The 22,297-nt window shown below is 45.5% G+C and overlaps 3 protein-coding genes across 3 annotated transcripts; 1 reads left to right on the top strand and 2 right to left on the bottom strand.

Annotated features, from left to right (window-relative positions):
• Nucleotides 1-618: 618 nt before the first annotated feature.
• Nucleotides 619-6,649, top strand: slc47a4 (solute carrier family 47 member 4). The gene is made up of 17 exons (XM_047035996.1): nt 619-780; nt 1,159-1,260; nt 1,617-1,685; nt 2,021-2,169; nt 2,705-2,747; nt 2,936-2,980; nt 3,152-3,249; nt 3,495-3,592; nt 3,694-3,807; nt 3,943-4,010; nt 4,416-4,524; nt 4,747-4,822; nt 5,108-5,177; nt 5,427-5,559; nt 5,763-5,857; nt 6,033-6,143; nt 6,227-6,649. The coding sequence occupies exons 1-17, from the start codon at nt 619-621 to the stop codon at nt 6,563-6,565; spliced, it is 1,881 nt and encodes a 626-aa protein (XP_046891952.1). The 3' UTR covers nt 6,566-6,649.
• Nucleotides 6,650-6,853: 204 nt separating this feature from the next.
• On the bottom strand, nt 6,854-11,298 carry slc47a3 (solute carrier family 47 member 3). The gene is made up of 16 exons (XM_047036166.1): nt 11,200-11,298; nt 11,008-11,076; nt 10,740-10,888; nt 10,587-10,629; nt 10,455-10,499; nt 10,275-10,372; nt 10,096-10,193; nt 9,791-9,904; nt 9,600-9,667; nt 9,390-9,498; nt 8,954-9,029; nt 8,478-8,547; nt 8,261-8,393; nt 8,011-8,105; nt 7,793-7,835; nt 6,854-7,428 (listed from the first exon to the last, which is right to left on the bottom strand). The coding sequence occupies exons 1-16, from the start codon at nt 11,296-11,298 to the stop codon at nt 7,193-7,195; spliced, it is 1,545 nt and encodes a 514-aa protein (XP_046892122.1). The 3' UTR covers nt 6,854-7,192.
• Nucleotides 11,299-14,863: 3,565 nt separating this feature from the next.
• Nucleotides 14,864-21,399, bottom strand: slc13a5b (solute carrier family 13 member 5b). The gene is made up of 12 exons (XM_047035770.1): nt 21,187-21,399; nt 20,161-20,289; nt 19,800-19,936; nt 19,280-19,506; nt 18,777-18,951; nt 18,555-18,677; nt 18,245-18,457; nt 17,991-18,097; nt 17,704-17,825; nt 17,230-17,391; nt 16,100-16,237; nt 14,864-15,944 (listed from the first exon to the last, which is right to left on the bottom strand). Exons 1-12 carry the CDS (start codon nt 21,283-21,285, stop codon nt 15,819-15,821), a joined length of 1,758 nt encoding a protein of 585 aa, XP_046891726.1. The 5' UTR covers nt 21,286-21,399; the 3' UTR covers nt 14,864-15,818.
• Between the last annotated feature and the right edge of the window lie 898 nt (nt 21,400-22,297).

Raw genomic sequence — 22,297 nt, 5'->3', positions numbered from 1 at the left:
CTGGGAGGTTTCACGCGTATTAATGTTTGATGTTACATCCCCTGATTAGCTCCTTATCAGTTGTTTGCTGTTGATTTTAAGGTTTAGGTTGATTGCTTCAGAAACCGTTAAGTAAGCTGTATGCGGTCTACGTTATTTACATCCATGCACTTGATCAGTCAATTCACATTTGTTAAACCCACTCTACTATATGTGATCTTGCAACTCTGTACTGAATACTGTATCGTACAATGATTCACTAACCAGCCCCCATGCATATCCAACACTTAGATACTTTGTAGGTCACTTATAGGTCACTTATCATCTATTTCCAACTGAACATTAAATGGTATTGCAATGCTGATGTCCCTCTACTTACGGTTTTAACATTTGTTCATGATAAGGCAGGAATAATTGAATAATCAATTGTTGCTGTTGATAGCTGCCGTCAAGATTTCTGCCCTGTCAGGGTATGTCTCTCATGAAATGAATTAGTCAACCGTTATGGGTGTTGAAACACCGTGTCTGTACCTTGGCTGAGCGGTGACCAGTCTAGAACCTTGCAGCAGCAGTGCAGCAGGTGGTCACCAGCAGTGAGCTGTCAGCCGTCAGACCATCAGTCAGGGGACAGACGCCAAGATGGAAGGGCCCACGGTAGCATCTGCTCCCAGCGCTCCCCACCCACAGGCCCAGGAGGGGGCAGCTAGTGCCAAGCTGTTCTGCTGTCGGTGGGTGAGAAACAGAATACCCCTGGCACACAGAGAGGAACTCTACCACATTCTCCGGATGACAGGACCCCTGGTAAGACCTCATCCACCACTGGCACTGTTGGGTAACTGCCCTGCTTAGTCTCTCTGAACTGGTGTCTTTCCAACACCAGAGCACACCCCACTAGGATAAGACTAAAACAGATTTGATTGAGCCCCTCTTTTGATTTGATCCTTTTTCTTAATCCAGGAGGCATTGTTTGTGCCTTTGTCTGGTGAAAGTTCTGCATGCGTTCTTGTTTATTTAGCCTGTGAAGATGAGACGGGTTGTGCTGTGCAGAATGTGATGTCAGCTTAATACAATCCTGTCAAACAGTAGTCTAAGACCCGCGGAAAGAGAAATGGTGCTTCCTCTATCCTCTCTGGGTGGGACACTCTCATCAGAGCTGTTTGTTTGGGTTTGTTTTTCTAGCTGCTGTCTCGAATCCTCAATTACTTGCTCCCTTTTGTCATCACAATGTTCTGCGGTCGCCTGGGGAACGCTGAGCTGGCTGGTTATGGGCTGGCGTGTGCGGTGAGTCAGTATGTTAGGAGTTCTGGGTACCGTAACTATGAATGTATGTCCCTCAAAGGTCAATAATGGGAATATATTTAGCCCTAGACGGACAATGAGGGAAAATCACAGCTTGCTGAAGGCTATGAATAGGTTGCTGTGTTTACAAGGCAATCATTATAAATCAGTATTTTTTTTAATAATCTGTCCAAATATGTAGTTCCCCACACCAATTAAAGTACCCTGATGATACTTAGGGGGAGGGGCTAGAAAAAATAACATTGACAAGGGCCAATTGGGAATAGCAGTGTTGCATGGCAACGTTTAGAAGGCTACACATCTTACAGTACATAAACGTGTCGGCTCGTTCCTTTCAGACTATTAACATCACCACAGCAGCGACCGGGGGAGGTCTTGGCCTAGCATGTGACACACTGGTCTCTCAGGTAAACAGATCTCTCCCGTTTCAGAAAATCTTGCAGTGTGCTGACGTGGAGACTACATTCGGAGTCAGGTGGCTGAGCGGTTAGGGAATCGGGCTAGTAATCAGAAGGTCGCTGGTTCGATTCCCGGCCGTGCTATATGACGTAGTGTCCTTGGGCAAGGCACTTCACCCTACTTGCCTCGGGGGGAATGTCCCTGTATTTACTGTAAGTCGCTCTGGACAAGAGCGTCTGCTAAATGACTTAATGTAAATGTAAATGATGTTTTAAGAACTGACCACTCTCACTCATAACCTGTGTTTGCCGGTGTCCCTCGTGTCGCTCGTGTGCGTGAGCAGACGTATGGAGGGAAGAACCTCCAGAGGGTGGGCGTGATCCTCCAGAGGAGTGTCCTCATCCTCCTCCTCTTCTGTCTGCCTTGCTGGGCCATGCTCATCAACACCCAGGCCATCCTGCTGGCCCTGGGCCAGGAGCCTGAGGTGGCCAGGTGAATAACAACAACAAAAACAACCATAACTAAAACAACATCTGCTCTTGGCTCTTTGACACCTGTTAGGTTCAGAGAGACACACTCACACACCACCGCCAATGCGAAGCCAGTCCTGTGCCTACATATCTGGACCCTGAAATAAAGTGCTTGTTTGTATGCTAATTGGATGAAACAGGATGGCTTTCCAACAGCCAGGTCTTATTCAGCTCAGATCTAGCCCCTGGTGATATTCCCCAGATTGTTTACTCAGTGCAGACACTTTTACAGCCAATTTACCCACCAAATGAGATGAACAGATCGCTGTTGGTCCCAAAATGCTATAAACATTTTGACAATCCTGACTTAAGAGGTGATTTTTCCGCTTGTGAGGTTTTGAGTGGTAATAGGGCGCATGTGAGATCTGGATAAGAGTGAAATTGAACCGTGATTTATATTTCCTGAACAAATGGGAAACCATTTTGTGTGTGTATTTCTGCCTGTGTGTGATTCTACTGATGTAACAGTCAATAAGCTTACACACTTTGTGTTTCAGAATAGCCCAGCTGTATGTGGTTGCCTTCCTGCCTGCTGTGCCTGTAAGTAATCTGTTATTTCTCTCCACCTGTATGATGTTCCATTCACTGAGTGACTAGAGTGATTCTGCCCTCTGCTTGTATGTTGTTCATATCAGTGAAGTGGTGATAGAAATATTCAATCCATGTCCTCATTAGGATGCATTAAACCTATCATGTCCTTCTCCTGGTCTCCTGTCTCTGTCTCCTAGACCATGTTTCTGCATCAGCTTCAAGCGTCTTATCTCCAGAACCAGGTAAACAATGCCTGTGCTACAGAAATACGTTTTTCTTTTTTACACCTCTGACAAGCCTGTTCTATTGTAACAGAAGTCATGTCAAGGTGGAGTGTGTTCAGTGTGAATCTGGGGCGTCTGGGTGCATGGCGAACAGCCTCTCGAAGTACAAATCTGTGTATTTATTCCCAGGGTATTATACTGCCCCAGATGTACACTGCGGCTGCAGCAAATGTGGCCAACGTGGCTACAAACTACATTCTGCTCTACTGGATGGACCTGGGAGTTAAGTAGGTGTGCTCAAAAGAAGATCTCATTCAGTACATGTCCTTAGTACAAGTGTTGTGAGTCATGTAGTTCCATTCATAACAGGCTAAAGTGAAATCTCAGGTCATTATCTGTGTGTGTGTTCCATTGTGTGTGTGTGTGTGTGTGTGTGTGAGTTTGTGTGTCTGTTCTGTTGTGCGTGTGTACCATTGTGTGTGTCCTTTCCACTCTGCGTGTGTCTGTGTTTGTGTGTGTCTGTGTTTTCCAGCGGCTCTGCAGTGGCCAACAGCTTGTCGCAGATTTACATCTGTGTATTTCTGTTTGCGTACATATGGTGGAGGAAGCTACACGTAAAAACATGGGGCGGTAAGTATGTCAGCTTGCTTCTGGGTTTGTCCAGTAAACATGACCAGTCCCACATCTGACCTGTCTGTGTGGAAATCAAACAACTCTGTCTCCCCCTGCAGGTTGGACCAGAGAAGCACTGCTGGAGTGGGGCTCCTACATGAAACTGGCTATACCCAGTACAATGATGATGTGTTTCGAGTGGTGGATATATGAAATTGGGGGCATCCTTGCAGGTACACTATATCAGGACCACGAAACTAGCTAACATGAACATTCAAAGTATAGAGAACAATTGTTCCTGGTCTAGTTGTACGACACCGAAACTACATCTACAGTATTTGTATACTTTCATATTTGTTCTTTCCTAGGTATGGTGGGTGAAATTGACTTGGCAGCTCAGCATTTGGTCATAATGCTGGCCTTCATAAACTACATGGTATGAGGCATATCTCTGTAACTCTAAACTCACTTCTCTGTAACACGCACCTCGACACTCATTTACCTTTAATATGATTTTCAATCCTATAGTCACTCACCTCTCAGACAGCCACAATAGATTAACCAGGAAAGCAATCATGTGTCTTTGCTCTAGATAAACCTCATGATCTGTTAAGCAGTTTAGGTTATTCTTCAATCTACTGTAGTAGCCTGAGAGATGAATGATTTCTGCTGAAGTAATTTCAGAGTGTGGATGGATCATCAGAGAAAGTGAATAAGTGTCAGAGTCTCCTCTTGGCCAGGGGAATAGCATGACTTGCAGTAATGTATGGGATGCCTGTGGCGTAATTAGCCACCTGTATTGTGACTGCTTTCTGGTCACACATGCATTACTCATCTGTAGTTTCCTCTGGGCATCCAAGCTGCGACGTGCGTCCGTGTGGGGAACGCCCTGGGATCGGGGGACCCAGCTGGGGCCATCCTCACCAGCAAGGTGTCTCTGACTCTGTCAGGTCAGTCGAACACAGGCGCAGCTACGCCCGGCTCTCTGAGTGACCTCAGAGGTGACCCGTCTGTCTGTGTGTGTGTGTTTGACTAACCAAAGGTAGGTTTTTATGGTTAGTCGAATACACACATGTAGTGCAGTCCTCCTCCCTGGTCAGACCACATCGATCGATGACTAATACTCTACCACGGTTGATGATGTTGTGTTTGTTTGTTTGTTTGTGACGCAGCGACCATGGCAGTCATGCAGGGCCTGGTGCTCTGCTCCATCAAAACAGTGATTGGTTCAATCTTCACCTCTGATGAGTATGTATGCTGTACATACTGTACAGTCCTACTGTACCTCTGTAATACTTAGGAATACCTCCGCAGCAGTCTTCCTCTTTTCCTTCATTCTCTGCTGTACTCGTGCATTATTTGTCCGTCGCTTGGGATAAAAGCGTCTGCTAAACAGCTCAATGTCAAATCTGCCCACATCAGGAGGTACTCAGATCAGTGTATTCAATGTTGTTTAACTCAGCAGGCTGAGTTTGCCAGACAAAAAAAACCTTATTTGACCTTCTTAACATCCTCACCGTCTCTGACTTTCAGAAAGATCATAGCGCTGGTCTCCCAACTTCTAAACGTGTACTGCGTCCTTCAGTTCTTTGACGGCTTGGTGGTGAGTCACTTGGGTTGGCTCCTCTGGTCGTCCAGTCCTTCTTTCTGCACATGTTCCTCTGTTCTCCCGTTAATCACGTTGACAGAATTTGGCATCTGACACCTGTGGTGGATGACAACAGGTGTGTTTGTTTCTCGGTGTGTATTCACAGTAACGGGAGCTTTGTCTCTGTCTCTGTCTCTGTCTCTGTCTCTGTCTCTGTCTCTGTCTCTGTCTCTGTCTCTGTCTCTGTCTCTGTCTCTGTCCCAGTGTGTGTGCATGGGCATCTTCCTGGGCACGGGCAAACAGAAAATAGCTGCCCTGGCCAACCTCATCCTTTACTATTGTGTCGGACTTCCTATTTGTGTTTCTTTGATGTTCACCGCACAGCTTGGGGTATTAGGTAGGTGCCTCATTGAATTACAATGAACATAATGAATGACATGGATTACAATGAATTCAGTGCCGTTGTTGCTTTTTTAGCAAGGTGCTGTAGTCAAAGTTAACATCTCAGGATGAGAAAAGTGAGAACAAGTCAAGACTGTGTTGTTTATACTTGATCAAGAGCAAACATCTTTTCCTCACTCCTTCTCTGTCTCCTCTCAGGGTTTTGGCTAGGACTCCTCCTCTGTGTTTGTATACAGTCCAGTTTGTTCATCACGGTCATCTTCAGGCTGGACTGGGACAAGATGACTGTGGAGGTATGCTGTTCTCTGGGTTTTCCCCAGGGGCTCTGGCTGAATACCCTGACTCTTGCATGCACTCTGCTGCCTCCCCTGGGGTTGATTCAGCTGGGAAGGGGCTGCTTGTGGTTGTTGAGGGGTTCTCAGGTGGGGAGCAGTTGATGAAGTGTGTGTTTGTGTTGGGGGGGCACAGGCTGTGAAACGAGCTCAGAAGATGGCACACCTGGCTTTGCTGAGGAGGTCAGTCCCCACGGAGCAGCAGGACGGCTCCGACGCTCGTTACCTCACCGACACCAACGGGAGGGTGAGGGACGACTGCTCTAGGTTGACCTTTGTGTGACCCCTAGCCGGAGGACGAGCACTAACACTGCACTGTCTCACATCCAGACGGAGAACGGATGTTGGTGCGAGAGTGAGAGCAGCCTGAGGGGCAGCGCTGTGGCCCAGGAAGGCCTGGGAGACAGCAGTGCCCGTGGGCCACAGGAGGACCAGGGACTGAGGCAGGGGGGAGCAGAACGACCCAGAGCTCATCTCTCCACCACCCAGTTGCTACTGAGGAGAGGCCTGACTGTGCTGGCTGCCGTCGGGCTCCTGGTCGTGGGAGTGAGTGTCCATCTCGTCCTGCCCCTGCCAGAGACCCTCCAAGTCCCAGGGGGAAACCTCACAGTGAGCTGGATCAACACCAGCAACTCCACAGACCTCGCTTCCTCAACCCCATCCCACTAACTTTACTGCAGGAAACCATGTACCATGTCAAAAATGAGAACTTCTCTGCAGCTATTTAAATAGATTAATTAGGATTTATTGGAATTTCACTTTTCTTTTTATGCATTTCAAGGATTATTGGGAATGCAACCCACAGAGAGAAGGAGAATCAGAGGTACAATATTCTGTCTCTCTACAAAAAAAATTTTAATAAACGTATGCATATTGTATATTGTTTTATGGGACGTCCAGAGACAGTGAAAAAGCAACCACTCTCACAACATTAGAAAGCATTTCATTTGGTTTATTAGCAGCTGACTTGGACAGACTGATAGCTCAGCCACGCCTCCTACAGTCCTGACACTTAAAGTTTCACAAGAGCGTCAAGAAATCTGAATTTCAATCAGTACTATTATCAGAAAATAGTGGTCTAGGCCTTTTTGTCTTCCACTCAGGGCAGGATACTGTGTGTGGAGATCCTAACTAACACATCCACTCCCGGGTCACTACTTGTCCTCAGAAGACCCAGCCCCACTGGGTTGGAGGGCTCTCCAGACTATAAGACCATAAGAACATGATCTGTGTCTACAGACCCTTGTGGGTCCACTAGACCCTCCTGACCCACTCCAAGAGAAGCTCTTAAGTCATTTAAGCTCCATGGATGAAGTTGGAGATCAGCAGGTTGGTGATGATTCCCGCAGCCAGGATGGAGAGCATCCCAGCCAGGGTCAGGCCTCTGCGGAGCACCAGTGCCTTGTGGGATAGCATGCCTCCCGCCACGCTGACGGCCAGCTCGTTGTCAGGCTCGGTCAGAAACTCTGTGTTCCTGTTGATCTCGTAGGGCCCCACCTGCTCTGGCTGACCCACCATGGAATCATCGGACCCTACACGCACACACACACACACACACACACACAGAACAGGACTGTACTAAACCATGTGTGTCATACACTGGTTTCAGCAGAAGAAAAGCAGGAAAGAACAGAATGGCGTTGTCCATGTGCGTAGTCGTCGATGCTGCGTAGGCTATTTTGAGTGCTCCAATAAGCTTCTGTATTACTTTAGTTTGATCTTCAGGATTTCTGCATTTTCCTGCAATGTGTCCATTCTCTCCGCAACAGTAACCCTTTTATTTAAAATAGGCCATCTTCTTAAATGTATTTATTATAACCAAGTATTTGTATAGCTATACTTTCCACTGGGTTACAGTAGTTTAATGCAATTTTAAAGCTGTTCCTTTTTACTTACCCATGTCTGGATGGTTATCTTTGATCCCAGCTCTAACCTGGGCCTGGAAGAATCCCAAGACATTTCATAAGAATATTTTCTGTCCGGCACATTCACAGTACATTTGACATGTAGTCATTGAACAGTTCATCATAGAAAATGTACTTCTTTAGACAAAGCAGGCTAAACTCCTGATCCCAGTGAGCCACCCAGGAGTGCTTGAGCATACCACTACCCACCTCCATGGTGACTGTCTTCCAGTTCATTTTGTATATGTAGAAGAGGAGAATGGACGACTGCAGGAAGGCACAGGTGAAGAAACCTATCCACAACCCTAACAACAAAGACAAAGAGTAGAGGAAGCATCAAAGTTTAGAGCGAGCCCTAAAAAATAAAAAACTCAACTAAATGAAACTCTTTTCTCGTTTCTTTCCGTGAAAATGAGCACAGTTGTGCTTCAGAGAACCCAAGGAGGACATGGAAACGTACCTAAGATCCCCAGTTTGGCGGCGAACATTAAAGAAACCCCGACAGGAAGTCCAATCCCATAATACCCAGCGATGTAGACGACAGCTCCGACCTTCTGCCTCCCAGCACCCCTGATGATGCTGCCTGAGGCACACTACACAGCCACACACACATGGTTCCAGACAGGACGCAGACATCACAGTATGCTCGGCTCTGATTGGTTGACAGGAGTACTCACCGTGAGAGCTTCCAGAAGCAGGAACGGAGTATAGAACGTCATAACTTCTGCTACTCTGGCTCTGATCTGCCTGGGAAAGACAATAAGAGCAATCCAGCCCACTCAAAATGCCATGAACGTGACGTATGATTGCTTTGAAAGTGGAGGGATGAGGATGTGACAGCTATGCCCAAACGTGGGCATTATGTATCGTGGTACAATGGTGTGCTTCGGATATGAATTCTAGTTGTCAGTTGAACTTGAGTGAGTCAAAGGTGATATCACCCTGGTTACTGTGTAAAGGAATGTGTTAACAGAGGTCACGGTTCTTCTCACCTGCAGTGACTCAGCAGGGAACCAGGAGCTGAGATAAGAAACTTCCACATGGGCCTGGTTCTCTCTGCTGTCTCAGCAGATATTGCGATATAAAAGACATGGAATGCCCAGCTGAGCCACAGCGGAGGTGGCCCAACAAAACAACAAAAGGAAACACTCACTCGTCATTGGAAAACATGTAGGAGATTATGTTCTTTGTGGACCCAATGATAACTGCCAGGCACACAGAAACCGACCCTAATAACGACAGAGATCAGAACAATAGAGTAGGATGACACTGTGCACTTGAACAAAGATGAGAACTGTAATAGAAATGAATGATAATTAACAACAATAAACCTAGGCGGTAGACGTGTGATCATGCAGATGACACGACATCAGTGAATCCCATTTTAATTTAGGAAATGCAATTAACTTGGGAGCCCAAACAACATGTAATGTAAAACAAGTACAAAGGCTAATAAAATAGGCTTATAATAGAATACTCATAAATAATGCAAACACATTCAATCTATTTTCCAAATTCAAATAAAAAGTATTTATATTTGTTATATTCATTTAGCAGTCGGTTTGATCCTACGGGCCTGTCTCACTCACCTGCACAGAACACAGCCAGTTTGGCGGACAGCTTTGCCTGCTCTGTGTTTCCTGCCCCCAGGGCATTCCCCACCCTCACGCTCCCCGCGACGCTGAACCCTAAAGCGAACTGACGACAAGCATCACCAATCACAGCCCTGCGGCTACTCTTACTGTACCGTAAGTGTTTGACTGTAACTGTAATAACCACCCATGTAAAGATGTATTTACCAAGTATGCAATGGATGACAGTTCTAAGATGATCGATTGTGCGTCCAACTCCACTTCACTGATCAGCCCTGTGACAAAACAGTGATGTTCCCATCACAAACAACAACAACAACGCTCCTTCCCCGAGCAGCTTTACGCCTCCCCACGACCTAAAAAGAGTCACAATTTGACATGACGCCCCGGTGCCCTACCTGCTAGAAAGCCTCCGATCTCGTAGGTCCACCACTCCACACACAGCATGAGCATGCTGGGGATGGCCAGCTTGATGAAGGCTCCCCACTCCTGGAGACAGTCTTTGGACCAGCCTACAGGGAAACAGAGAGGTCAACGCTGACCCTGTCACTGCGGCCTACATCATCACACACCAAAACCATGCTGCGTTAACATCTCCCACATTCGAGCCGCAGTTTGAAGTTGAACAGGCATACTTTTAAATCCATAAGGATTCTTTATTTAGCTTTGTGGTAATGTGTGTGATCAACTAAATGAGTCTCACCTCCCCAGGTGGGTTTGTGAAGGCCTCGCCACATGATGTAGGAATAAAGCAAGGAAGCCATTGAGAACTGGGAGATAGTGTTTGCTGCAGCAGACCCTCTGGGAAAGACATGGACAACTTGTAGTCTCCAGGTACATTTCTCAAACGTAGAGAGAGGAGAACTCTGCTGCTTTACTCACGCTACCCCAAGGTTGAGGGCAAAGAGGCAGACATAGTTGATAATGGCATTCAGGATATTAGCCACTGCCCCTATGATCACTTCGGGCCAGATTATCCCCTGGAAGACAATCATTTCTTCAGGAAACCCGACAATGTTGAGGGTTTTGCCTGGATGTCAGATGTTTTGGGGAACATTTTACCTGATTTTGTAGGTACTTGGATTGTATCTGGTACATGAATGCTGCCTTTGAACAGAAAAGTAGCCATTTCAAAACCAACTCATTGGAAAGTTTTTATCAAATTACTTTTTTGGGGGCTAATTGTCTACTTACCGGTAGAGCCGGCATGAAAATCTTTACATACAGCTGAGCCACCCTACAGATATGAAGTCATCTCAGTCAGAGTCATGCAAGACAAAGCAGCTTTCTTTAAAATGTTCTTCAGACTTTCTTCTGGAAATGTGGTGATGCAGTGTTTGGGCCTACCTGGCAACCTCAGGACTCTGTTTGACTGCCAGGAGTATCGACTCTGTGTTTATGAGGATGGACCAGCATGGGAAACAGGCCAGCAGAACAATGAGGATCGCCCTTTGGAGAATCACCCCCACTTTCAATAGGTTTCCACTCCCGAAGGTCTGCAGTCAGAAAACAGCTTGATTAAGCGCTGGGTGGCATGAACTTTGCGAGCAAAAATGATGGGCATTTCTAGAATTCCGGTGAACTAAAAATTGAGGAGGTGAAGAGGGGATCCTACCTGAGATATTAGTGTGTCACACGTTGACGATAAACCAAAGCCTATTGAGAGACCTGTGACATTAATCAGCTGAGTAAAGGAACCAGAGTATATGTTAGTGTGCGTTTGTCATTGTCTACTTCATAAAATTACAACAATATGAGAGAGAAAGAGAGAATCTGCTGTATTTGGGTATCAAATTGGTCTACTTACAGCTGTTGCCAGAGCAACTCCAGCCAGCTCTGTCTTCCCCAAGTGTCCACAGAAAACAGTACCGACAAAACCCACTAAAAAGCTCATGGTTTGAGCCATAAACTGGTGAAGATAAAACAACATTAGAACAGTATTGTATAATATCCAAAAATATGTATCTCTTCATCAGCTTTCTATCATAAACACAAACAGGAGGCCCACCAAAAGAAGACCCTTTAGAAATGTTTGTTAATCAAAATTATATTCTTACCACTGGGACAGCCAATTTGGATAAATCAACCATTTCTTTTTTGAAGTCAACAGGAACATACCTCCGAATCCGACCTAAACAACTTCCACAAATAGCCCATGAATGTGATCTTTCATTTCCATCTGTCTGTGACTCCATGTTTTCCAGTATTTACGAGATTATACTTTCAGTGGTCTCTGTCTTTATGAAATTTCTAACTTGCAAGAAACATGTAAGCGAGTGACAGACTCCCTTCTCTATGAGTCAGGCTGTAGTTTATTAACCAGTGGTTTATTACATCACACGCACACACAAACACACACACACACGTGACATGTTTCAAAGATTACACTAGAATTGTCACGGCCACAGCCATGCCCCATATTATTGTTTGGGGTTTCTCCCTGCCCGAGTGTTTCCCTGTATCTGTCATTGTCTTCACCTGTGTCTTGTTCAGTGGTTTCAGTTCTCATTAGTCTTATCATGTCCACCTGTGTCTTGTTTGGTTCTGTGTATTTAGGTTCCTGTTTTGTGTCTTATCCTTACCGTTCTTACGGAGTAGCCTGTCTGTTTTCCTATTATTTTTAAGAAGAAACCCTTGTTTGGTGTTCTACCTGGCTACATCTCCTGCGTTTGGGTCCTACCCCACCACAGCCTTTGATTGGAATGCAATTCACAAATGTACTGTACAATGTTTTTGACTGCTTGCAGTGCTATTGCCTCATATTTTCCAACAAAAACTATGGGAAGAATGACAAAACTTTTCACTCAACTTGTGAAAAGTGATTCAACGTTAACAGCAAGTCCTGCAGAACAGTAGATGCACCAACAGATGGAGCCATTTCCTCACGGACACTACAGACAAGAACAGCCCAAACTTGGAGACTAAACACATTCAAGAAATCAAATCTCCCTACTGTACAGTAACTGTATGGTGAGGGCATCCCTCCAGGAGTAGTAAACTACTGAAACAATGTCAGCCTTTAATATGAATGTCACAGGCATTATTCCTGGGAATAGCGCCTGTTTTTCTTTATATTTTTAGCTTTATCTTCCTGCTTAGAAAAACCACATCTTTATTAACTGAAAGGGGGGAAACTCAGGGACAGCCAGTGATGTTTTTTTTTTAAATAAACATACATTTTTGATTTCCCATTTCAGAGGCTTTACAAAGATACAAATTTGTTGCCAGGGTGATTATGTTGTCACCATCAACTCAATTTAACCTCAAAAGGACACAAAGAAAGGCCCTTTGTCCCCCTCTCCTCAGACACGGTCAGTTTTATCTTAGGCTCTGGACAATTCACTGAGTGAAGAAGGTCTCGCTTACTTAATTGGAGACTGAAATGGTCAGTGGAGAGCATTTTAAAGTAGAATGTTAGGACTGTGAGGAAAGGTTGATAGTATCAGACAGACTATGACTTGTCTGCTTCGGTAACTGATACTGGTGCTTAGAAGAGAGCCAAAGGAAGCTTAGATATCAGTGTGGTCTAGGAAACCCTCTCTCTGTCTGGAGAACCATGACTGAGAGTGGAAGACAATAGATGGATAGAAAGCCCTGCAAGGACTCTTATCCTTTCCCCTCTCTGACCTGAGCATGACATCCGGTGCGACTCTAGAGATGGAGTCTAGGTTCTGGCAGGGTCCAAAATACCCTTCACTACCATGGACGATGCTGTCTTCTAGTCAAGAATGTTAGCGTGATGTACTTGAGAACCCCTGGAAACCATGGCACGCAGGGTTTACAGGAACGTGCTGAGTTCACGAAGGGGCTCGTCCGAGGAATCCCTTTTAAGCAACCTCAGCAAAGAGAATAGCAACTGTGCTCCTTTTCTCGCTAAGCACTTAAATGTATATATAGCCAAGTATAGAGGCTGCGATATATGTTTCAGTTGGATAATGAGTGGGTGGTTTAAAAGCAGCAATGCGAGAAAAAAGGCACTGTAATTACACAAGCTTTTATTCCCGTAGGGCATCTGAGATCATGGTGTTCCGGTCTGAACAGTACTCATAACCACTCGTTAACTACTCCTCAAGTGTTTTATTTTTTAATTGCCCTCGTTCCATAGTCAAGGTCTTTTTGTTCCTTTCCATCTCACACACACACACTGTTTGCTTTCCTCCTCTAATACTAAAGATCAGAGTCAGATGGCTGAGCGGTTAGGGAATCGGGCTATTGCTCAGAAGGTTGCCGGTTCAATTCCTGTCCTTGAAATATGACGTTGTGTCCTTGGGCAAGGCACTTCACCCTACTTGCCTCGAGGGGGAATGTCCATGTACTTACTGTAAGTCGCTCTGGATAAGAGTGTCTGCTAAATGACTAAATGTAAAGATTATTAAGGTGTAGCTCAGTGGTTAGAGCACTTGAATGCAGATGAATGTGTTGCAGATTCAAATCCCCCCTGTGCTGTGGATTACGTTGGTTCAAAGCGTCTGTTTATAAAAACATTATTATAATCTGACAGATAGTATCACCTTTGCTTCACTTTTACGGCCCACCATCAGCATCGTGGAATGTTGACACCTCGCAAACCGTCTGTGGCCTCTCTTCTAAGATTCAGCATTTACTCAAATGTAATGTGTGTCTGTGAAACATGTGCTGTCTTTTCTGTGAAAGACGTTATGGTGAGAGATTCTCAGTTTGCCCCATAACAGGAGACTGTGGGTTGTTATGAACTGTCCTGGAGTCTATAAAGAGGCCTTGTGAAATATGCTGCCTCTTCTGTTTGTCTAACAAGATTGCATTACAAGTATCCATCCAGAATCCTCTACTAAGGCCTCTGTTGTTCCTCCTGTCCCTCAGTGGGGCATTCTCTCCAGGTGCCTTTCAGCCCAGGCTTACACAATGTGAGAAACATGTGTTTATGGAATCACGTCTGCCTACTTACAAAACAGTAGATCACAACAGAGAGGAGCAGACAAAAAAACAACAGTGCTGTCCTCGGTAGAAGTAAAAGTTATTATGTCATAGGTCATTATGTTAAGAAATTTGATTGAAATCCCTGTTAGCAACAGATAGCTGAAACCAGGGTTGTGGTCGATATTATATTGTTAGAGTTCAAGAATGATTTGTTCCTAAACAATTTTCTTGGATGTGTCTAACAGTCTACAAATTAAATGTCCAGTGTTTCACGAGCTCACGTTCCTGGAAGAACTGCTTCTCATGTGGGATCTTCATGGGAGGTGCATTCCTTGAGTTGTCCCCTTTAGTTATTTCTGTCTAGATTCCAACGCAAATCTGAATTTTACATTTAATTATGTTTTTTATGCTCAGAGCTGAACGTTTACTTTTACAAGGCGGTTTAGATGAATTAGTGGGCTTAGAGAAAACATTATTTTAAAGCAATACACAGGCATAAACATAAATTTAAATGACTAAAAAGCTTTATATTTTATTTTCATTTAACATTTTGTGAATGAAATCTGTTTTGTCAGTGTCCGTTACAGTAAAACCTGACTTTAAAGTACTATTTTACCTGACACACACTGAATTTGCAACCAGCCAATATGCTTTATTTATTGTTACAGGCTTTTGCAATTCCAGTTGACATTACAATATGCAGTACAGTATACAATTGTATACCTTTTTATCTCACGTCCAAATGAGCTCATAAATTGTTCTAAATAATCTTGTTCATAAATCTGAGAAATAGTTGTTTTCATATCTCAACTGAAAAGACAACCATCTTGTATGCACATAAACACTTTGTTATCATGACATTCAAAGTTCAAGTCAAGTTGGAATTTATAAAGTATCATGTTTCAGCAATACAGTGTGAAAATTTGAAAAAAAAACGAATTAAAACAAAACATAACAATCTACTAGACGACAAGCAATATAGGAAATACATAATAGATAGGAATCAGCACATATTGTTTGGATCAATGACTTATAACCCACAATTTGTTAAAAGCAGTTTTGGATTGAGTTTAGCAGTCAATTACCTTTCTAACATATATACAGTGGCCATGGACTGAATAAACAAAAGGCCTTGAAAAGACTGGACACTTTAAAGATAGAAAGAGCTTTGTTTACTTCCGAGAGTGAAAAGAGATGAAGGGCATTTCTCAATAACAACCTACATACTCAGGCTGCATGACTATCATAACCAGTCAAGCCAAAGTATTACAGCCACGAAACTCTTCCATCTCTGCCCTTCAGTCATTTCTAAGTCACCAGGCAAAAATCAGGTGACATCTTTCCATTCAGGGTCCTCAGCGACAGGTCTTTCTCTGTCTCAACACCATGAACGTAGACAGTCTGGCTTTGCTTTCTGTCTGGAGACTAGGGGGTTCCTGGCACCCTATGGACCTGGAGGAGGGAGGGGGGGGGTGCAGGGCAGGGCAGGGCCCGTCTGTTCAGGTTCCAGGGGCCTGGTCCTACCCAGGCTCACACCCCAGTGACGTTGGCCCAGGATGGGAAAGTGTCCAGGTTGAACATAGCCTTGCCCCAGCTGTTGATGGCCAGTGTAATGCACAGAATCCCAATGATGTTCATGACCACCCCTGTCTTTGCCTGGGAGCAAAGGCAGGAAAGATGGGGGGTTAGCGGTTAGAAAAACTCCTCTTTTGTGTAGACTTGACCTGCCACGTCAACTTATGGCCTTCAAAGTGTGAGGAGACGACTTTCATAGCGCAGGGAGATGTTGTGGAAGAAACAGTCAGACTTACCATGTCAGAAACCTTGAGGTAGCCAAAGGAGAAGACGATAGCGTTGGGCGGCGTTGCCACGGGGAGCATGAAGGCAAAGGAGGCACTGAGCGTGCAGGGCACCATGACATACAGAGGGTTCATCCCAATGGACTGAGACTGAAAACACACAGACAATACAAACTGAGTTTGGTCCAAGGACACGTCTCATGGCAACATGGAAGTCTGACTCTGCACCATAATCAGCTGAGTCATAACTCATATCCACTGGGATTGTAATGCTACACCAAAAACCTTCATTAGGTAAGTGTAATTAAGATGTAATTCTACAGAATGGCATGTTTGGGGCGTTGCTCATGACACAAGCGAGGATGTAAAAAGTACCCTGGTAGCAGTAATGATGGATTGGTACGACAACGTAATCTCAGGAATAGATTGCAAATACGAGCCTCGGAGGAATGGCTTGAAACACGCAGCACGGTGGTTTCTAGAACACTGGTTTATGGTCGGGACTATAATTACAGACTGTAGAAACACCGTTCATTTTCTGCCTCATCACACTGTCTGCTAAAACTACTTAAAAACTATCATCTTTTTTTTTTTCCTCAGACGAGACGTGCGTAGTAGAAAACACTGTTCAAGTTGGTCAGACGTCCCTTTTCTGCCCACCATCATGTCTCATTTGAAGCCAACACTCTTCTGTTTTACCATCCCCCTTGTTTGACCCTTTATAAATCCCTCCCTGAATACGTCTGTTTGGTGCATTCCCTCCCTGGCCAGCTCTGGTGCTCCCTGAGTACTTGACAACTAGGCACAGTGATGCCATTCTTCAGTGAGGATGGACTGGGCACTAGAACAAGAGCTGAATTGGTTCAATTGAGTTGGTGATGTTTGGCAGGGGGGGGGGGGGGGGGGGCAGTGGAGGAAGGGCCCCAGAGAAGGAGACAAACACACGAAGCCCAATTGGCTAACCGGGGCGAGGAACCAAACAAGAGAATGTAGGCCGTCTGGCGGCTAGGAGTGGTTTTAGTTCTGGACCCCGATTGGAGGACACTTTCAAAAGGGCTTTCACAAGGAGACTGCCTGTATATAACCTCTATGGCTACGTAACCCTGCCTGCAGTCATGTAACAGCAACCTGTGGAGCCTTACCATGGAGGCGAGGACGGGTAGGAAGAGGGTGGCAGTGGCCACATTACTGGTGCACTCTGTGAACGTGGCAATCAGTAGGCATAGAATGATGGCTATTGCCCATGGAGGGATAGTGTGCAGAGGAGTCATCTGATCACCCATCCACTTAGACAGCCCCGACACCTGCAGAAGCACACATGGATATTGAAATAAAATATGGCAAGTACGTTTGCAACATTCAATATGCCGAAATAGGTGTTAGGTTCCACAAGGCTGCATACAGTATAACATTTACATTTAGTCATTTAGCAGACGCTCTTATCCAGAGCGACAAAGTAAGTACAGGGACATTCACCCGAGGCAAGTAGGGTGAAGTGCCTTGCACAGGGTCACAACATCTTTGGCACGGCTGAAAATTGAACCGGCAACCTTCTGATTGGTAGCCCAATCCCCTATCCACCGCTCAGCCATCTAAATAGATCCCTGGATGCTCACCTCACTGCCCTTGGCCAGGGCAAAACCTCCCCCCAGAAGGAGCACAATGCTCCAGGGCAGCTTCTTCTGAGCCACCTTCCAGGTGAGCAGAGCAGGGGTGGGGCCAGCCGGTGGCCTGGGCTCTGTGGGGCCAGCAGGTCACACTGTTAACAGCTATGCTAGCTAGCCAACTCAATGTGTGTGTAGCAGATTTACATGAGCTACGGTAATCTCGCTGTGGACGGTGGAACGGAGATGCTAAGATACAATCCTGCCGTGCTGTAGTTGTGTTTGGGTGGCGTGTTTACCTATGTCGAAGCCCCGAGACCTCCAGAAGCAGAAGCGAGGGAGCCTGGAGGGCAGGACGAACAGGAGGACAGCGATGAAGACTGCTACGGTGGCATCCGACACATACCTGGGGTGGGGGGTTACGGAAAATCGTCCGTTACAAAAGGGGTCATCGAAGCAAAAATTCGACTTCCGATTATCTCGTCACATACACAGAAGGCATGTAAAGGGTGTGCTGTAGTGCAGCATCCTACGAGTCAAGATATGTGCGTACTCGGCTTCGGAGTTGAAGACGTTTGTGGCCCAGCCGGGCATGAAGCCTGGGTCTCTGGTGAACCACAGCAGCACCAGGAGGGAGAAGAGGCCCAGGACGCTGAGCTCCCCGAAGCACATGGGGCCCAGCTGACGGTACTGCTCACGGATCACGTTGTACGCGGCGATCTCCTTCTCAGTCTTCACCGACCCACAGCCCCAAGTCTTCCTGAAGCTGGAGAGGTACAGGGGGGGGGACAAACGATCGACATGTGACATCCATGAGCCGGCTGTGAAGGCCATCGTCCGGTATATGAAACTTCAGAACTCACTTGAAGCCCATGTAGACAAACTGAAGCCAGAGCCAAGCCAGAGTGAGCATGAACACCATGTTGGGGAAAGCGAATCCAAACCAGGACGCAAAATTGATGACGTCTCCGTTGTCAGGAAAGAGCCTGAGGGGACAAAAACATCAAACGTAGCATTACAAAAGAACCTCGGGTAAATGGGCATGGAGAAAACCCACTGTATGGACATCAGCTACAGACACTCACTGGTTCATCTGGCCCTTGAGCACCAGGTTAGGGCCTGTTCCAGTCAGGGTTGCAGTGCCCCCAATGCTGGCAGCGTAGCACACACACAGCGTCATGCCTTTACACATCTTGCGTCTCTCTGCCACCTCTTTACGCCGCGCCAACTCAGCGGACGCGTCCAGGAAGGTCACCACCACTGGCCACAGCACCAGCACATGAGGGGGAGGGACACTGAAGAGTTAGAATGGAGCTAGCGATCACATGATCTCTCTCTCTCTCCCTCTACATATATACTTTATATAAGCTATGTGTTATTAGATGGTCATTAAAGTACGGGAATACACAACCACAATAAAAACTAACTTTTATGGTGTGAGCGTTGAATGGCATACGTATTTCAAGAGTATATTGCAAAGTGTGAAAAAAGCTGAGTTTATTCCTCCTCTCAGTTTAGTTCAAGTTCAAGTCTTTTATTTGTCAGGTACACAGAACAACACAAGGTTAGACTGGGCACTGAAATTTACCTGGTCCTTCTGGCAGCTTCTCTGGCTGTTTGCTCTCAGGCTTGATCTGTTCCGGCTGGTTCTGGGCCTGGGCCTGCTCCACAGTGCTGTGGATCTGAGGCATCTCTGCCTGGTCGTTGAGCTGCTTCAGCACTGCCTGCACGATGGGCACCATCATGGCCGTGGTGGCCGTGTTGCTGATCCACATGGACAGGAAGGCTGTCACCCCCATGAAGCCTAGCATCAGACTGTACACACAGCAGGACAGGAGACACCTACACGTTAGTGTCGAGACCAAGGACAGGGTCTTAATCTCAACCTGGATGCTGTCGGTAACACAGTACAGTGATGCGTAACCTGTTCACATGAACAAATGGCAGAGGAAACTGCTTGAACAACGGCATGTTGCCTATGGTTGTAAATGACAAACTGTTTCGTTCAAAAATGATCTTCATCCTGGATGCCTCTGATGTGACGTTGCTGTGAATTGTGTAGTACCAAACAGAGAAGGAACCTTATTGTTCCAGAGCTGTGAACTCACAGGGCGGGACGCACCCCTACGAAGAGCAGCACTCGCAGGGCGATGCGCTTGTGCAGGTTCCAGTGCTCTACGGCCACTGCCACCATCAGACCCCCCACAAACAACATGTTGGTGTCCTTAAGGTACTGCATACACACCTGCAAAGCACACCGCAGACACAACACTCCCCTATTACCGGCTGTGATCATTCCACATATTTTTCATTTCAATCGGATTTCAACCAATATTTGTCATACAACAAATTACATTTGCATTTATTCATTTTTTTTATTCATTCATTCATTCATTACTTAATTCTATGATTGATTTACTTGGAATCTTTGGTGTTAGACATATCCTTAGCTTCTAGACGCTTGCTTACGTCTTGTGATTTCATGACTCCAAACAGAGGGAAGAGGAGAGCTGGGAGTAAGGCAGTGACAGCCAGCGGCAAGGCCTCCGTGCACCAGAACACTGCCATGAGGATGATCACATAAGCACATCCTGCTTCCTGCCGAATAAACACACACACACAGAGAGAGAGAGAGAGAGAGAGAGAGAGAGAGAGGGAGAGAGAGAGAGACACAGAGAGAGAGAGAGAGAGAGAGAGCGAGAGAGAGAGAGAGAGAGAGACACCCACATAAGATCAATATCATTCGATTTTAAACACCTGAAAGAAGCTCCTGTGACAGCTAGAAAGGATTGGTGCAATTCATCCATTTCATAACTAAGATCAACTGATAAGACTTTTAAGGTGATTGGGGTAAAAGATCAAGGTTTCCAGGTTTTAAGTCACTTGTTTGTGATTTACTCTACTGACCACACACCCACATTTCTTACTAGACTGGTGCTAATCGTTCTTCAACTGTAAAGTCTATTCAATTATACTGTATTTAGTGCCATGGAAATCAAAGATTCTTCTGTTTGTGTTTGCATGTTGATAACTTTACACAAAAACGACACACGTGGCTTTGACCTAGTCGAACAAGTTGTGTGACAGCTCACTGCTGCAGGTCTTCTCCCCAGTTAAATCAGTCATAAGTATTCAGTCTTTTTTATAATGTTAGATCCATATACATATGTACAACATTGGCTAAGAATAATAGCTTTACTTGGCAACGGCTGCTCGGAATAGCGGGTTCGTTCCCATGCACAATTTGGCTCTCACGTGCTCTGCCCGGTCTACCGGCAAAGCTTCAGTGCATCAACAGGTGCATTTGGACACAACAACAATCAACTCCTATTAAATAGTTAATTCGTATAAATTGCAAAGCAATTTAATTAGCACATGCTTTATGTTGTTAAAAAGTGTTATATAAATCGAAAAAGCTTTACGTACTAATTGACACTAGCCCAATGATAATGTGCGGGAGGCTAAAAACAACATATCTCCTTTGCATGCACTTACCTTGGTCCCGATCACCAAAGGCAATGGAAGAAGGATTAACGGGGTGAAAAATATAACAATTTCATTCTTTATAAACCGAAGCCCTTTCAGACATTCCATTCTTTGACTGAAGGGAATAGGAGGTGAAGGGACTGTGCACTGATGACTGTCTTTACATCCAGCAGGGAGACAACGAGATAGGAGGAGCCCTACAACACACAATTGGACTGAGAAGAGAAAGAGAAGGCGAGAGAGAGAAAGGGAAGGCGAGAGAAAGAGAAGGCGAGAGAGAGAGAGAGAGAGAGAGAGAGAGAGAGAGAGAGAGAGAGAGAGAGAGAGAGAGAGAGAGAGAGAGAGAGAGAGAGAAGAGAGAGAGAGAGGGAGAGAGAAGGAGAGAAAGAGAAAGAGAGAGGGAGAGAGAGGGAGAGAAAGAGAGAGAGAGAGAGAGAGAGAGAGAGAGAGAGAGAGAGAGAGAGAGAGAGAGAGAGAGAGAGAGAGAGAGAGACTGTTGCGCACAATTAGTGGTGCGGCACGAAAGGTACTCTCAACATATTAACTTCTGTCATAATGAGAGGCTTGATCTTGTACACAGAAGAATATAAACGATCAGAAGTGAATATTTCGTCCATGTTCGTACTTTCCCCACAACTTACAAGTTCTCACAAAGCAATTCAGTTCCCCGGGAAACCTTTTGTGTCTCTAAAGTTGTAGTCTCAATGCTCGTTAGCTTGCTAGTGTGTGGGGATTCCACTTCGTTGCCCAGTCACATTTAAGCTCCATTGAAGGTGAGAAAGACATGCCATTACAGTGAAAGTCAGCAATTTGGACAAGGTACAAAATGTTCTACCAAGTCAGGTTGCTAAATCACGAGCTTGCTTTTACATGCAATTAAGCCTATGAATGCAGTGAGCTTCGTTGAAGACTACAAATAAGCGGTTCGCATCTCGTTAAAGGGACATTTGACAATGAACTACATTTAGCAAAGAAACAAACACAAATTAAATACCTAGGGCTAGGCCTATACTCCTATGCCATGATGAGCAATGTCACATACGATCGACTGTCAATCCTAAAAAATATAATATCTTACAAAAACTCAAAGAGCAAGGCAGCCAAAGTTGAGGTGTTAGTT

The sequence above is a fragment of the Hypomesus transpacificus genome, chromosome 15, assembly GCF_021917145.1.
Source record: "Hypomesus transpacificus isolate Combined female chromosome 15, fHypTra1, whole genome shotgun sequence".
Taxonomy (NCBI): domain Eukaryota; kingdom Metazoa; phylum Chordata; class Actinopteri; order Osmeriformes; family Osmeridae; genus Hypomesus; species Hypomesus transpacificus.
The sequence above is the reverse complement of the archived record's forward strand: the minus strand, read 5'-3'. Positions and strand labels throughout refer to the sequence as shown.